The following is a 17,163-nucleotide window of genomic DNA, read 5'->3' as shown; positions in this document are numbered from 1 at the left end:
GGATAAGTTGAATTTTTTAAATATATTTCTAAAGCCTTGGTTTTGGTATGATCATATAGATATAGAACATGTTCAGTTACAAATTGGAAATTTCAGCTAATAGGTGATGTTTCCCAGATGTCTGCACGTTGGGATCACACTGCACCCAGCCCGGATTCTGATTTAACTGGTCTGGAGTATGATCTGGGCTATGAAATTTATAAAAGATCTCCAATTGATTCTAATGCTCAGACAAGTTTGGGAACCACTGCTACAGTTCAAGGGCATTCATTAGCTCATGGCATTGTCCTCCGTTGAGCGCTTATTCGAGTACTCAGTGAGAGAAAGATAGAAATACAGGTGTTACTTGAATATGGGAGGGCTTCTCAATTAACATCTGGTTACTCCTAAGGCCTTGTTCTGTGACCGTTGGTATGCACTTTATCTGGAAACCAGTGATATTTATTTTCCTATATCTGTTTGTTAGCATTTATAATGACATGTAGATATGCTAAGTTCCACTTTAAACTGTTAACTGGCATAGCTACTTTCAACCATCCAGGCTGTCCAGTTATCCTGATTAAATGCTGCAGGGTCATTTTTGAGTGTTCTTTTCCCTCTTAAATACTGGCAAGTCTTTTGGATTCTTCGGTCTTTCTCACAACAGCATCTTCCCTTTTGTTTTCCCTCTTAGTAACCTGGTTGAGCTGTTAGGATTTTGTTCTTGATACTTTTATTCTTTTTAAAAAAAATCATTAGTTAATTAATTTTTATTCTTTTACTCTTTATTCTTATTATAGCTTCCAAACTAATGTATGATTCTAATCACTCCCTTCTCCAGTCCATCCTATTTTCTAGATTGTTCCATCTAAGTCTACACTTAATCCATTACTTCCAAGGCTCTCATTTTACACAGAATCAAATTCAGACTTTCCAGATTGATGTTCAAAGGTTTGTGCAATCAAAATTCTACATATCTAGCTGCACTCACGTCACATTACTCCCCTATATGTGTCTGTTGTTCTCGTTATTTTCTGTAATCTTATCAGTATTTTTCTGCTCATTCCCCTGGGTTCAGACCAGTCCCTCTGAGCAAAATCGCCCTCTCAATTCATTCCTCAAGGCCCAGATTAAATATCATGACTTCTATGAGCCCTATATTTTATCACTAAAACTGAATGAGATATTTTCCTCCTGAGAAGGCTTATAATACTGAAGCTGCCATTAGTACAGCCTTTATCTTATGCTGGTCTGGAGTAGAGAGATTTGAGTACCTGCACTATGTCACTCTGTTGCCGGTTTCTGGAGAGCAAGGACTATATCATAAACATCTTTTGCCCTTCCCAGCCATCAGCTGAAGACCTCCACATACATAACCAGTGCATCATAAATACTTGTTAGCTTGTATGAGTGACATGTGAAAGAAATGGTTGTAAATAAATAGGCTGTTTGACAGCATCTTCCTACATTAGACTACGTTCACTTGAATATTTGACCTCCAGGCATTTTTCTTACTTTCCAGCTAGTTCTTAGGAAAGTGAGAAGCTCATAACATTGATTTTCCCTTGTGTGATTTTGTAAGACAGAAGCAAAAAAGGAAAGCATGCTTCTCAGACGGCACTGAAATAAAAGCTCTTCTAAGCTATCTTGTAATTTTATTGCAAGGTATAAATACCAGTTTTATAGATCTGAGAGGGCATCTTTCTGCAAAGTCAGCAAAACCATATTATGAAAATATTTGTTTGAATCTAGAATTGGTAATTTTAAAACAAAACTTCAACAGACTGTGCTTTTCTTTTTGCTTCTTTATTTTTAATGGCTCATGAAACTATTGCAGCCTCTCTCCCTTTGTTCTGCCCTTGTTTGACCTGTACATCAGCTACCTAAAGTTAAGTGAGTTGGCAACAAGATTTTCCTTCTTCTAAAATGTGGTCCTGGAAGAATTTATCATTTGAAATGGGCTTTTAAAATTCTTATTTAGAAAACAATAGGAAGATTTACATTGTTAAAAGTACCTCTATGCTAAATGAAAGCAACTACAGATTTTTTTTTTTTTTAATTGAAGCTACCCACAGGTATTGTCAAAATGGTCTCTCAACTGAAGTGGAAATGATACAGTATCTCCTAGAGAGGTCAAAGTAACTGTTTATTTATACTTAGCAAAACAGCTCAACCACTCAGGCATAGAAAATTTGCATGGCATGATGGGTTAAAAATGGCCCCAAATTCCTACTACAGTTTATCCCATAAAGAGGTAGGATCTATCTTCTCACCTCTTGAACCCAGGACATGCTTTGTAACTTGTTCTGATCAAATGATGGGATGGAAGTCACATTAAGCACCTTCTAAGCAATGCCTCCAGACACTTGCAGCTTCCGCTCTTACTTGCTTGGATTCTATCAGCTTGGGAATAAGCCCAATCTGGTCTCCTTGGGAATGAGATGTCACAATGAGAGAGAGACCCTAAACATGTGGCCAAGTCCATGTGGAACCAGCCAGTCCCCAGCTGACATGAGAAGTGGCCACAAACCATCAGTGATCCCAACTGACACTGTGCAGGACAGAAGCAGTGCCCAGCTGCACCCAGTCCTAAACAAATGAATGGTTGTTTCAGGCCACCAAGTTTGGGAGTTTTTTGTTACCCAGCAATAACCACTGATAGAGGTGGCATGAGGGGTTTTGTAATAGGGCATGGAAATTTCAAGAATAATAAACTGAATAGTGAATAAAATATATTTATAAATAAATTGGATTGGTTTGTGTGTGAGTTTTTACTTCTTCCTTGCTGTTAAGAAGAATCTACCACTGTAACATCTTTTCTAGGAGGTAATAAAGCCAAAGTAATAAATAGCTTGAAAAATATAAAGAAGGTCTAAAACTTACAAATCTGTATATTGAGTATCTATCATGTACCAATGTTTACTATCTAGAATACAGCGGTGAACCCAATAGAGGGAGAGATATTTTAAACGGGGAGCAGGGGGAGGCAATAATTTTTTTTTAAGTCCAATGATAAAAGTTACAAAGGAAATTAAAGCAGACTAAGAAATAAAGCATGACAGAATAGGGGAGGATCATTCCAGGTGCATAAAAGAGCAGGTGAACAGTATGGTGTCAGGGCACATAGCGTACTTGTGGGACACCAGGAGAGCTAGTAGGGCTCATGTGGCATGTGATGGGGAGGATGAAATGGAAGGGATGGCTGTGTCAAGCCCAGTGTTTGTGGGAACAGTAACAGTTACCTTTGAAATGAGACTGACCAGTTCATAGGGGGAAATTACCCAACTTTTCCACAAATGTTTTTTGTGTGAAAATTGTCAAGTGAGTTATAATTTTTAGAAGTTGTTCCAAAGTAAAATTTTCCATAATTCTTGTAAAATTATAAATGTCTCAATATTTTTTCTAAGAGATAGGCCAAGATAGAGAACTGTATGGATTTTCAAAAAGCCCTCCTATATTAGAAAGCTTGAATGGCAATTTTGATTAGCACTAGAGAATGACATGAATTTTCAAAGGCAATAAATCTAGGGCTTTCTTACAAATCCAAACTTAATAAAGGAACTATCTGTATGTGCTATGGACTGAATTCTGTCTTCCCTAAATCCATATGTTGAAGCCCTAACCCCCATGTAGTTATATTTGGAGATAGGGCCTTTAGGAGGTAATTAAGATTTAATGAGGTCATAAGGGTGGGGCCCTATGGGATTGGTATCCTTATAAGAGGAGGGGAAGACACTAAAGAACTTTCTCTTGGCCCTTTGAGGACATAGTGAGAAGGCAACCATCTACAAGCCAGGAAGAGAGCTTTCACAAAAACCAAATCTGCCAGAACCTTGATCTTAGGCTTCCCAGATTCCAAAACTGAGAGAAATAAATTTTTATTTTTTAAGCCACTCAGTCTCTGGTCTTTTGTTATCACAGCCTGAGCACACTAAGACAGTATGTTTATAGTGTCCAAGCTCCTGCCCCATCATGAATGCTACATCTAAAATAGAAATGTCCATATAAATTATGATTGTCTTTTTTGATTATCAGAATGTTTTGTGGTCCCTCACACCATTGTTGTTTCTTTCTAGTTGATTGGAAAAATACACCAAGAATTATAGAGAAATTCAGTAACTGTAAAATGATCACACATTTTATGCATCACAATATATTGTGCATTTGAAAAATAATGCATACAAATACAAGACCTGTGATTTTTTTAGTTTGCACACATAACGCATAGTGTTCCCAGGGATTCGCACACTCCTTGCAACAAGTCTGTTAATTTGCCTCCAGTCTTGGGGCCAATCTACAACTTACCAACAAGGATGATTAAGTACCTATTGAAATGGTACTATACTATACAGTTACTATAACTGGCTACCTGTGTTGGTTCTTCAAACTGCACACTTACATTTCTTTTGATGGGTATCACTTAAATAATGCAAAGTCTTCTGACTCACTCACCCCTAGCAGTTTCTTCCCATTTGCCTGTGGCTTTAGAATCTCAGAACCTTAGCTGAAAGGAATTTTAAGAGACACCTAGTTGAATTCCTTATATAAAGTCCAGAATTTACAGTGACTATTTAGAGGCAGAAGCTGTACTTCAACCCAAATATCCTTTGAGCTATGTTATTGTAATGCTAATTTTGAGCTTTTTAATAGAAATTTCATACATATTTTTAAACGTTTTTCATGCATGCATTTTTTCCCTAGGTTTTTGGAGCCTACAGAGATCCCTTGTAAGTTGGCAGTGCACCTCTTTAGCAACCACTGTATGATTGGCCATCACTTGCTTGTATTTATAAAAGATAAATTGAGATGTTAATTCACTCAAAACTGCCCAGATTCTCTCTCTGGCCTGTGCTTTTTCACCACTCTAAAACTGGAAATACTCTCGCAGGTTTATTCTTGAAAAGGTTAAAAGCTTCTATCAGGAGCAAATTAAAGTATACTGGATAAAATATATCCAGGTAGAAAATACTGTTTGTTTCATTTAATAAATGAATCAACACAAACACATACCAACACATTCCAAAATGCCTGGAGATGTAGGCAATCACTTAATTGAATTATAGAGCTTTGATTTTGTCATTATTTTGAAAGATCATAAATGTGTTATGCTTCCTTGGCCATACAGTTTACCTCTCTCTGCATAGCATGAGAGATGATCTCATCTAAGAGAAAGTTACTGGGAAAATGAAAACTGTTTTATGATGGAAATATTGCTGGAATCCCATATTTTATATGTCACATAGTAATCTGACCTCATGATAAATTCACACACACACTCACACACACACACAACAACTAATCCTACATTCTTGGGTGTCACTTAACTAAATTCTTGTGAAGAACTGATAAATTAAATAATACCTACCAAAGAGTCATGGACAAGATATTGCTAGGGGGATAGACCATGCTGCAAATAGATCAAGTAGGTAAAAATCCTTAAAGAAATAACAGAGGCATCTGTGAGAAACTGAAGATACGTAAAAGATATGCATAATGAGAATTGGTGCAATAATCTGATATAATCAACAGGAGATAGAGGAATTGATTTTAATTCTTCTGACACCATAACAGTAAATTTAATTGTATCCCATGTAATTGTTCTGAGTGTCTGAAGAGGGTATTGCTGTAGTACTTGCTGATGTATATTGAAGGCTATTTGAAGATAATATGTAATTGCTCCTATCGTGCTGAAATTGTGTGGGACTAATTTAATAATCCTTTATATTCTGTTCATATGCTTTTCAAATGTGCTTAAATATGTTGGTCTAATTTCATTTTTTGGTAACCCAGTGAAAGAAAGCTAAATACTCTCACTGGCTTTTTATTAACAGAGACACTCATATGATCTACCTTCCTACACCTCATTCCCTGTAGGTCACCTCCTTCTGATGTAGTTGAGAAAAGTGTTGCCAGCTCACTCTTTTTCTCCTTTTGTTATTTGATCATGTCCTTTGGTTTCTTATATCAACATGATTTTTTTAGATCACCATTTTTTAACTCTTTGTTTTTGAGGAGTTTTATATATACAAGTAATATTTTTAAATAGCTTTACCTTTAAATGTACTATATGGCCCTTGTGAAATCATTTATATAAGAATGTAACATATTTGTTTACATTACATTACATTATATTATGTATATTAATACTTGGCAAGAACCATTCAAATTATAATATTTCTTTATTTGTTATGAAACTATCTTTGAAAGGTAACTGATTGATTAAATGCTAAATAACTTTACCTGAAAACTTTGACTATGTTTTATATATCCATATATTTCAATGACTAGCACAGTGATGTTCATACAATATATTCTTGATTTAAAAAAAAATCTTAATGAAATGAATTTAGAGTTCAAATGCTATTACTACATAGGCAATGTGAGGCATCCATAAGAATTATTCAACATAAAATCAATTTAACACCCATGATAGAAGAGAAGACAACCTTTGGGTTAGAAACTGTGTAAACTGATTGTTGCAGAATGGTTAGGCTACAGTTACAAAGACTTTTTCTCTGTGTTTTTGGTGTATGTCCTCTGTTTACAGCTGTACATTTCCAGACATGTTTGAAAAGCATGGATTTATAGGATTTATAGCTACCTATTGTGCCATCTACTTTCAGTAACAGTTGGTTTCCTAAATGAATTGGCAAGTAGGCATATCACAGTAGTGTCTTGTTTTATTTTTTATGATGTTAGAAATAGTTTGCAAGAAAAAAAAAGAAAGAGTTTGCTTCTGAGCAGAATAGGAAAATCTTTGTGCCTGAAGTGGCTTTTCGCAAAGCTTTAAGAACCATTACTCCTATAAAGGACAAGATATGGTTTGAATAATTTAGTAGTGCTAAGATGTCATATTTTTGAGACATCTATTTTATGGCTTTCCTGAATAACTGAGCCAAACACCTCTCCCAGGAATTTAACAACTTTTGTCTCTAAATTCCTAGGTAAACAATAGATTGTCTTCCTCTTTGAATAAAAGTTGCCATGACAACTTGGCAAGCTTGGGCTATAGAAGTCAAACACCAAGAAGTCAAAAAGCTTTAACTTTCAGTATTTTCAAAGATGTGATGTTGTTTTGAGAAGCTCTGATTTAAGTGAAAATGAAGGTGTATGTTCACATAGCCATATCAGTAATTGTAATTACTGATTACTGATAAAAATATATATTTTTGCAGCTAATCCATTGTTTAGCATAATGATACTCTTATTCTTTATGTTAACTTCAAGACTGTGTCTTGATTAATTACAGGGATTTAGGGGTTAAGGGAAATACCAAAGTCATTTTAGATATGTTGATTGCAACAATTATACTGAACTCTATACTGAAAGTTTGTGATATTAAAGAAAATATCTATCTGGCAATTGTATAAGAATTTGGCAGCATCATAAAATCTATTACATAATTCATCTAAAGATTACATCTTTGACCTCAGTGTTGCTGAACTCTATAAAAGTACTAGCAATAGGGACAAAAGATTAAATATTTAATTTAAACTCATTGAATATTTTCTTCAAAACCACCCTTTTATACCATTCACTGAAAAATCAAATGAATCGTTATTGTTTGTTATTCAGACTTGATGATTTCTGGCAGGTTAAATACAAGTTTTCATTCCTTCTGTGTGATTTGCTAGATTACCAGATGCGAATGGGAGATGTTTGTTATCTAGATCTATAAATCTGCAGATAAGTTTGTCTTATCCAACATTGCTTAAGTCTCTTTTCGTGAAAGTTAAGGAAACTTGTTTGTCAGTTAGGGTTCTTTTGGTTGATAATAACTCAACTCAAGGTGTTTTAACAATAGGAGAGATTTAATGGTTCATCTAAGTGGTTGAACAAGCCCAGGAGTTGGCACGCTTAGATATACTTGGTCAGGGATCTGGCTTTTTCTTTGCATTGCTTATGGTTCTGTCCTTATCTGTGTTTGCTTTATCTTCAGGCAGGATTCCCTCTTGGTAGAAAATGGTGACAGTAGTTCCAAGTCTCATATTTACACATCTCAGCAATCAGAATCAGGGAAATTATCTCCTCTCTACCTAATCTCCAAGGTGTCTCACTAATTGGTCCTTCTTAGGTTATGTGCTCATCATGCCCACCAACCATTGTTGCCAGTGAGTGACACCTGTAGAATGGCTTGTGCCCAGTGTCAAGGAGGGTACTTACCACTGAAAGCTTCCAATGGTGAAGCACCAGACAATGAGAAGGAGTTGAAGGCACAACCACAATGCTTGTTACTCTCCTAGAACCCAAGCAATCAGTGTCATCACGTTCTGGAAGGGAGGGCTGGAAAATCATTAGGATAGAAGCTCTCTTGAGTTTCATAGAATTTTCTTCCTACTCCTTTTTTTTGTATCTCCTTTTTTCTTTTTTCTCTGCAGAACTTTCTTATCTTTCATCGTGGGTATACTCGTAATTTGTACATGATACCTAGAGTTTAATTGGAGATATAGGATTTTTATTTTTTTTTAAATTTACTGTTAACATTTAATCAACATCTTTTCTCAAGATGTACATTTGGGGTCATATTTTTTCTTTTAGTCATGAAGCAAAATCTATTTAGAATATTGCTTAGAATATTCCTTTCCTTCATGTAGTCATATATATATATATATATATATATATATATATATATATATATATATATATATATATGATGACTTGTGAAAAGGTACATGGTATTCTTATTTTGACTGGATTTCAAGAATAATTATATTTTATTTAATTAGCACTTAAATAATAAATGCATTAGATGAAATCCCATCCAAAAATTTATTATTCAAATCATAGACCCTCTATTCACTAAACATTAATCTTACATATACCTGAATATTTTTAAATACATTCTGTTTAGTGACTTCTCAAACTGATAAGCACATTTACATTTCATGATAAAACAAACAACAAAAAAACTAATTGTGATTCAAATTAGTCAATAATCATGTGATTTTTCTAGGTGTTCCTCAGCAAAATTGCTTTTTAAAACATTTAAATCTCTTCATTGAGTGTGAAACCTGAAAAATAAAGGTTTTGTGACAGGTACCATGTTGATAGCAATAATGAGAATTTAAATAAAAGTAGAATTTAACAACCCAAATTATAAGGGAAAGATGTATTATCTCAATTTCTAGGACCATTAAATGAAAGCAGCGCCTAATATAACCCTAGTTTAAAAGGAGAAGTTTGAATTTGTTGTCACTCAATAGTAATTACAGTTCAGGCATTCAGAAAATACTAGTTCCAGAAGTGACATTTTTTGTTTGGGCAGCAGCAATCAGAGAGAGCCCTAACATTACTGTTTTAGAAAAGACTATTGTACACAGATTGTTCATTTGCCTTTAGGTTTTGTCTATATAACAGTTTATTTTAAAGAGGCTTATTACTTTTATATTTTTAAAATCTAATTCACTTTCCTTAGAGGTTATTTAACTCATTTGGCTGTTTTGAAGAATACTAACACTTCTAATTTCAATAGGATCATTTTTGTTTGTTTGTTTGTTCTTTTATGAATTTTAGGAACACCATTGTTCTTTTTTTTCTTTTGAGGGCTCTTTTCTTCTTTTTAATGAAACTCTAAATTATATAAGTTTGATATGTAATGATTTAAATGCTTCCTGTAAAAGGGGGGTCAGAGGAAGAAAAAACATTTTTTGATCCTAGGACAATAAAGGTATTACAAAAATGTAACTGATGTGAAAAAACATCCATTAAATGTTGCACTCTGAATTCACCTGAAAAAGAAAAAAAATGCTACAAGTAGATTCATCTTAGAGGTATTATTTTAAATAGCAGTCAGTATCAACACAAAGCTTATAACAAGAACCACATATGATTATCTCTATCTTTGCTTGCCACAATTCTGACACACTCTCATTTTTAGGGTAAAAAAAATATTTACACAACTCTAGAGAAAAATCAAAATAAACTGATAAAATGGAGAAATTTCAAGAAACCATAGTCAAAAGTAAAATATGCTTTTTTACCTTCTAAAATAGAAATTAGAATGCTTTAGGCAAATTTAGCTAGTACTGAGTAGTCACTGAAAAAAATTAATGCTTCTCTTTTTTTCCTACCTTTATTGAGATATAATTGATATGTAACATTGTGTAAGTTTAAGGAGTACAACACGTTGACTTGATACACTTATATACTGTAAAAGCTAGCCACCATAGCATCAGTTAACATCTCCATCACGTCACATTATTATCATTTCATTTTTGTGGTGAGAACATTTAAGATCTATAATCTTAACCTTAGATCCCCAGAACTTAATCGTCTTATAACTGGAAGTTTTGACCAACATCTCCCCATTTCACCCCCTTCCAGCCCCTGGTCACCACCATTCTAATCTGTTTCCATGAGTTTGGCTTTTTTAGATTCCACATATAAGGGATATCACTTGGTATTTATCTTTCTATGGCTTATTTCACTTAGCACAATACCCTCAAGGTCCATCTGTACTGTCCGTGTCCTTGATGTGCATTATTCTTTATTATTATAGGAGGACACAGATCATAATTACTATATATCTCGGATATATGGTCCATCTGATTCTGCCAGCCGGGATTTGTGGGTGAACATAGACCAAATGGAAAAGGACAAAGTGAAGATTCATGGAATACTGTCCAATACTCATCGACAAGCTGCAGTAAGTGCTTTGACATTTTGAGTTTCTTTTTCTTCTTCTGTAAAAAAAATTTTGCTTTAATTGACACGATCACTTTTCAAGTATATTAGTTCTGCAATTGCAGTTTAGATTAATAATTCATGTAAGATGTTATAGAAAATGATAAAGAATTATTTTGAGAAGCCACCATTAATTTAACCATTAATTAATTAATTAACTATTAATTTCTCCAGTAAGTATGATGAGTTGCATATTCAATTTAAAGTTGTGATTTATCTTGGATGATTTTCAGTTTTCATGTAATTAGAGAACATGCATGTAATCCATGCATTTAGAGAACTTTTTTTTTTAATTACATTAATTTGCTATCTTCCATTTTACATGAGTTTATTACCCTTGGTCTGAAAAAGATTTAACCAGAAACATTCACAATTCAGATAACACATGTAGACCAAATTATGGATTTATGTGAAGAAATTTAATATGAAAGAAAGTAATTATGTGAAGAAATTTAATATAAAAGAAAATAATTAAATCTAGAAGACTCCAAACATATTTTAAGTCTGAGCTTAAATCATTTACCAGTGGTGGTTCCTTAAACAAACAATTTAACTATTCTGAGGCACAGTTTCTGAATCTATATAGGCGGGATGACAGGAGATATGAATACAAGCCTCACTTAGCTTACATGGTCACTGATATCCTGTTCTATGTGTCAGGTTGAATGCTTTCATGGATTAGCTTTTTCAATCTTCACAACAATTCTATGATTTAAATATTACAACCACCTAGGTATTGAAGATAAGAGAACTTAATCCTGGAAAAATCAGCCTAAAGGTCTCCTGCTAGTAAGTTCTGTGACTCAGGTGTTAACCTAGGCAGTTAATTCCCCATTCAAAATGCATGTGTAAAAGTTATCACACTTGGTTCACAGAATGTTCTTTGATAATCACTTTATCAAAGATGATGCCTGATTTAACATTTTAAAAGTTATTTGGTTTTGTTGCCATGGATTATAGTGGTGATCTTACTATCAGTGAAGCCATGTCCTGTTCAGTTTATCATGACATAAAGAGAAAACAAAATAACTTTAACATTTCAAGGGCTATTGCCATTATTGATACAAAGATAGAACTAATAGAGTAATGGCCAATCTGATTTAAAGAGGCATTGATTTGATAAATGTAAAATATCAAAAATTTTGGCCAACAGCCTTCATTGTATATATGTAGATGTTCCTATGTCAGGAGATTGACTTCTCACAGTTAAAATGGAAATTAATTATAATTCACCATGATGATTCATTGAGGCTGAGAAGCAAACGAAGTAGCCACCTCCCCTTGATGAATTCCATCATCCCTTTTGCTTTCCATATTCAAGCAGTCTCAGAGAAGATGACAGATTCAGAAATGATTCACTGTCTGGCTTAGAACAGATCTTCAAAAGAAGAGAAAATGAGAAAGATTAGATTAGGACCATGTTTTGTCAGGAATGTATTGCATTTGACAATCTTCCCACTATATTGCAATCCCTAATCGTGTAAAATATACTTTGTAAGAGGTTGAACGTTTGCGTATCCACATTGAGATTCCATGAAGTGGCCCAGTTCTGGTGTCGGCCACTGTGGGTGATGTCTGTAAGCAGAGAAAGAAGTTCATCAGTTAAAATATTAGCTGATTTCTTCTTACACTTTCTCCTGTGCTCTCCCAAAGGGTAGGCAGTTCATGTGTCCTGCCTTTCCTCAAAGAAGATTGGTTTCTCTTTGGAATAGGGTTTGCTTGGCTGCCTTGTAACAGCTCTCTGATAGTCTCAAGAAATATTATGATGATTTAAAGATCCATTTTTTTATAATTGTGATTTTGAGAGTGACATTGTTTGTTGCTTTCAACACCAAAGGTTGGCTTAAACACAAATGGAAAGACTTGAGCTTGAGCTTGAGCTTGTAACTTATCTGGTGCTCCATGCATTGATTTTTAAATATATATCACTGATAGAAACCTTTATTTTAGCTACTCTGCATTGGTTTTCCACGAGAATCTAAGCCATTGTCAAGTATTTCTTAGTGTTAGAAATTGGTCCTGTACCCACTTTATCTATCACCACCAACAGAACATACACACACACACACACAAGCGCTCACAGGTACACAATTTCCATTTACAACAATAGAATTGATAATATTACTTAGTTACTTATTTTTGGAAAAATTTGCCACTTGGACTCCTTCATTTAAGGAGTTTTATACCTTGGAACTTATAAATTTACTTACTAAAATATTTTATAAAAATTTTGTACATTCTTTCATAAGTATGATTGTTGAATATTAGTTTGAAGATTTCCAAATTGTAGAGAGTGATCCATTTTTTAATTTATTTCTTTATTTTGGCTGTGTTGAGTCTTCGTTTCTGTGCAAGGGCTTTCTCTAGTTGTGGCAAGCGGGGGCCACTCTTCATCACGTTGCGCGGGCCTCTCACTATCGTGGCCTCTCTTGTTGCAGAGCACAGGCTCCAGACGCGCAGGCTCAGTAGTTGTGGCTCATGGGCCTAGCCGCTCTGCGGCATGTGGGATCCTCCCAGACCAGGGCTCGAACCCGTGTCCCCTGCATTGGCAGGCAGATTCTCAACCACTGCGCCACCAGGGAAGCCCCTGATCCATTTTTTAATATTTCTTCAATTGGCCTCCCCATCTTTCCAATCCTGCCTTGTTCTCTTGGCTCCATTTCTATTATGCCACCCTTGGAGTAGAGCCAGGTTTTAGAGGTGGTGACAGAATTGTAGTGTTCAGGTATTGATATGACCAGGGGCTCAACGATGCCCACATACTCCCTCTTCCTCCTGCCCCTCTCCACACACAGCATAGGCACCCAGCCACAGCTACTCTCCCCCCTGTGATAACTACTGAGAGGCTTAACCACAAGGGATAAAGGCAAATGGGAAACAATGATTCACTTCACTGATTAGGTTCCCTGAAATCATAATCATCAAAATCCTTGATGCAAAGCTCTCTGGTAGTTTGGCTGGAAACAGGATTTAACTTGAAGCCTGAAGGGAAGAGGGGGGTTTCTTAAATCTTACCACCAACTGATGTAATTTGCATACCCAAGGGCATCCTTTCTGTGAACAAATTAGACAAAAAAGAGAATAGAAAGATCTAGCCTAGGATAAGACTCAGGGGGCAGTCGGTTAACTAACCCAGCCCTGGGCAAACAGGAAAGGAAGTGAGAAAGCTGAAGATTGGATTTCCTGAAGATATAGTTTCCCTCCCCTTTGCCAGCTGAATGGGTCAGAGGAAGATATGGGAGTGTCTGACCTGGAAACATAATTTTTTAAAGAAATATTTTCCCCTTCACCACCATCATTTGTAAATGTGGTCCAAGCAGTATTTTGGAATCTTAGATTAATTCTCTAGAAAAGGAGTAATGTGGAAATAGAGTAAGAGTTTTCCCTTTTCTCCCATCCACAGTAATATCATACTGTCAGAGTAGAGCAAAACTTAGAAGTCATTTAATTCACATTTTTCACATGCCGAAACACACTGATTTCTCTTCCCTTTTATAATGTAAAGTAAAATGATTAGTATTTATATTATATATACACACGTATATGGTAATTTGATTACCTGTTCCTTCAGATCTCCCCATTGTCCTTTTTGTTTATCTCTCCATTGTTCTTTTTAGTTTAAATAACATTTCTTAAATCATATTTGCAGTAAAAACAGATGTTAAAACCTAGTTTTACAGTTGGATGCATTAAAGGAAGGAGCATGTCTTCATAGATAAAGAAAAGTGAAAATTTTGTATGATTCCCTATCATATGACAAGCAAAGAGCCAAGCCCCTTACATTCAAATACTGGTACTTATTTGGGGTTTTTTGTTCCTTATTCAAAGTCCTCAGTTATCAGATTGCAGATCTAGAAGTTTCTAACTACAAACCTAGGAACCAGTCCAGACTTATTTTTCCTTCTATGAGGACCTTCAAATGCCACAATTTTGAGATTTTCTTATGTACTGTTAGATCCATATATTTTAGTTTATTGCTGGACACTCAGTTTGATTCAACAACCAGACAAATTACAATTATTTTGTCTTTTGAAACCACAGTTTATGAAATTCTTATTCACAACTTCTGGAGAAGTACTACTGTCCCAGTAGAAGGAGTCTGGGGTTATAGAAGTTGTGAGACCTTGGCTCCAAAACTCATTTTCTCAGATTCTGGCCTCTTGAACCTCAATTTTATAACCTGGAATGAAGGGAAAAACGCCTGCCTTGACAACCTTCCAGTGCTACTTCAAGAATAAAAATGGGGGGCTTCCCTGGTGGCGCAGTGGTTGAGAGTCCGCCTGCCAATGCAGGGACACGGGTTTGAGCCCTGGTCTGGGAAGATCCCACATGCTGCGGAGCAACTAAGCCTGTGCACCACAACTGCTGAGCCCATGCACCACAACTACTGAAGCCAGCACGCCTAGAGCCCGTGCTCCGCAACAAGAGAAGCCACCTCAGTGAGAAGCCCGCGCACCACAACGAAGAGTAGCCCCCCGGGCTTCCCTGGTGGCGCCGCGGTTAAGAATCCACCTGCCAATGCAGGGGACATGGGTTCGAGCCCTGGTGTGGGAAGATCCCACATGCCGCAGGGCAACTAAGCCCGTGCACCACACTACTGAGCCCACGTGCCACAACTATTGAAGCCCGCACGCCTAGAGCCCGCAACAAGAGAAGCCACCGCAATGACAAGGCCACACACCACAACGAAGAGTAGCCCCCGCTCGCCACAACCAGAGAAAGCCCGCGTGCAGCAACGAAGAACCAACACAGCCTAAAATAAATAAATTTATTTAAAAAAAAAAAGAGTAGCCCCCGCTCACCGCAAATCGAAAAAGCCCGCACACAGCAACAAAGACCCAAAGCACCCAAAAATAAATAAATTTTAAAAAAAGAAAAAGAATTAAAATGAGATATGAGGGCTTCCCTGGTGGCGCAGTGGTTGAGAGTCCGCCTGCCGATGCAGGGGACGCGGGTTTGTGCCCCGGTCCGGGAGGATCCCACATGCCGCTGAGCGGCTGGGCCCGTGAGCCATGGCCGCTGAGCCTGGGTGTCCAGAGCCTGTGCTCCGCAACGGGAGAGGCCACAACAGTGAGAGGCCCGCGTACCGAAAAAAAAAAAAAAAAAAAAAAAAAAAAAAAGAGATAAGAGGATGCTGAAAATAACAGTGAGGTAGCAAGGCGTTGTTTTTTGAGAGTCCTAATAAAAAATAGTAACCCCCAAGTAAGTTAATTCCTAAGTAATCTCTAAGAGTCTCTTTCTATAGACAGATATATATCTATATATTTATATCTATATAATATCTCTATATAATTTTCTGCCAAGAAATTGCCAGTCTGCTTTTTGCCAGACATAAACATACGCTGGCTTTAAAAAAAAATTTTTTTTTAATTATCTTTCTATATGTTAGTAAGAAGATTGATTCTTTGTATAAGAAACACTAGCAAAATGAAGTGCTGCTCTCCTGTGTCTCCGTCATAGGGCAGGTAAGGTTTTTGATGAAACTGGTATAGTTTTTGATGGTGGACTGTTTTAAAATTTAAAAATTGGACTGTTGTCTGTGGGGATCCTCAGACTACTCAAATATATACAGAAAACTTCATTAAACAAAAATTAGGCTTTCTGGAGGTATTTTCTTTTTCCCAAGGAAAATAACATCATTTCGACTAGCATTTCCATTGCTCTTACATTTCCATAATGTTGGTGTTGGGAGAGCTATATCTGGATGCCTGTGGTGACTTTAGTCAACTGTTTTCTCATATTGCACCATTTCATTTTTTCTGCGCATCAGAAAATCTGTTGATAAGTGCTTATTTTTCTAAACGATTAACTCAAAAGGCAATTTAATTTGCTATCTCTATTAAGCTATTATCTAGGCCACATATTTTTGCCTGAGTCCTGTTCGCAGTGTCTAACAATAAGTTGCTTTTATTTATTTTTATTTTTGACTGGTTGAATAAACTTGCTGCATTCTGTCTTGTGAGTTGTTTCATTTCGAGTAAGATATACATAGTTCATCAACCTAGCCTCACTTGTCTTCATATATGGGATTTTCCTCTAGTTTAATAACAGACTGGGATGAGTTGTGTCTGCATGTGCCTACCTTAATTTTGGTTTAATTAATTCATTTTACTATTATTATCATACTGAAATCATTTATCAACTTTGAGGATATCTGTCCTGAAGAAAGTATTATTTGAGGGCCTTTTATGGCCCTCAAAACAAAACAAAGAAGAAAGGCCTTCTTTTGTTCCATTCCATAAAATTAATATGAGCTCAGAGTAACTGAGCTCCTCTGCATGCCAGGCATGTAAGCTGGTCCACTTCCCTCAAAGTGGACAAGTAAGGATGTAGTCCCTCTTCCACTGATGGCATTAATGACACAGGTTGAACATTCCCATCTCATATTTTAGACATGGAAGGGACTTTGGAAATTCTTGAAGATAGTGGCCTTGTGAAGTACAGTGTTCAATTTTTATGCATATTACAAACCTTAGTTTTCCAAAGCAAGAACATACCTTA

General features: G+C 36.0%; 1 protein-coding gene across 3 annotated transcripts in view; it reads left to right on the top strand.

Annotated features, from left to right (window-relative positions):
- The window catches only part of PLXDC2 (plexin domain containing 2), a 410,469-nt gene that overhangs the window by 175,997 nt on the left and 217,309 nt on the right, over positions 1-17,163 (top strand). For all 3 annotated transcript variants that reach the window (XM_082617463.1, XM_082617461.1, XM_082617462.1), the window contains exon 3: positions 10,478-10,624. In XM_082617463.1, coding sequence (XP_082473589.1) covers positions 10,478-10,624 — 147 coding nt within the window. The remainder of the gene's footprint in view (positions 1-10,477; positions 10,625-17,163) is intronic.

The sequence above is a fragment of the Mesoplodon mirus genome, assembly GCF_964341445.2.
Source record: "Mesoplodon mirus genome assembly, chromosome: 4".
NCBI classification, from domain to species: Eukaryota; Metazoa; Chordata; class Mammalia; order Artiodactyla; family Ziphiidae; genus Mesoplodon; species Mesoplodon mirus.
This window is presented reverse-complemented; position numbering and strand designations above follow the sequence as displayed.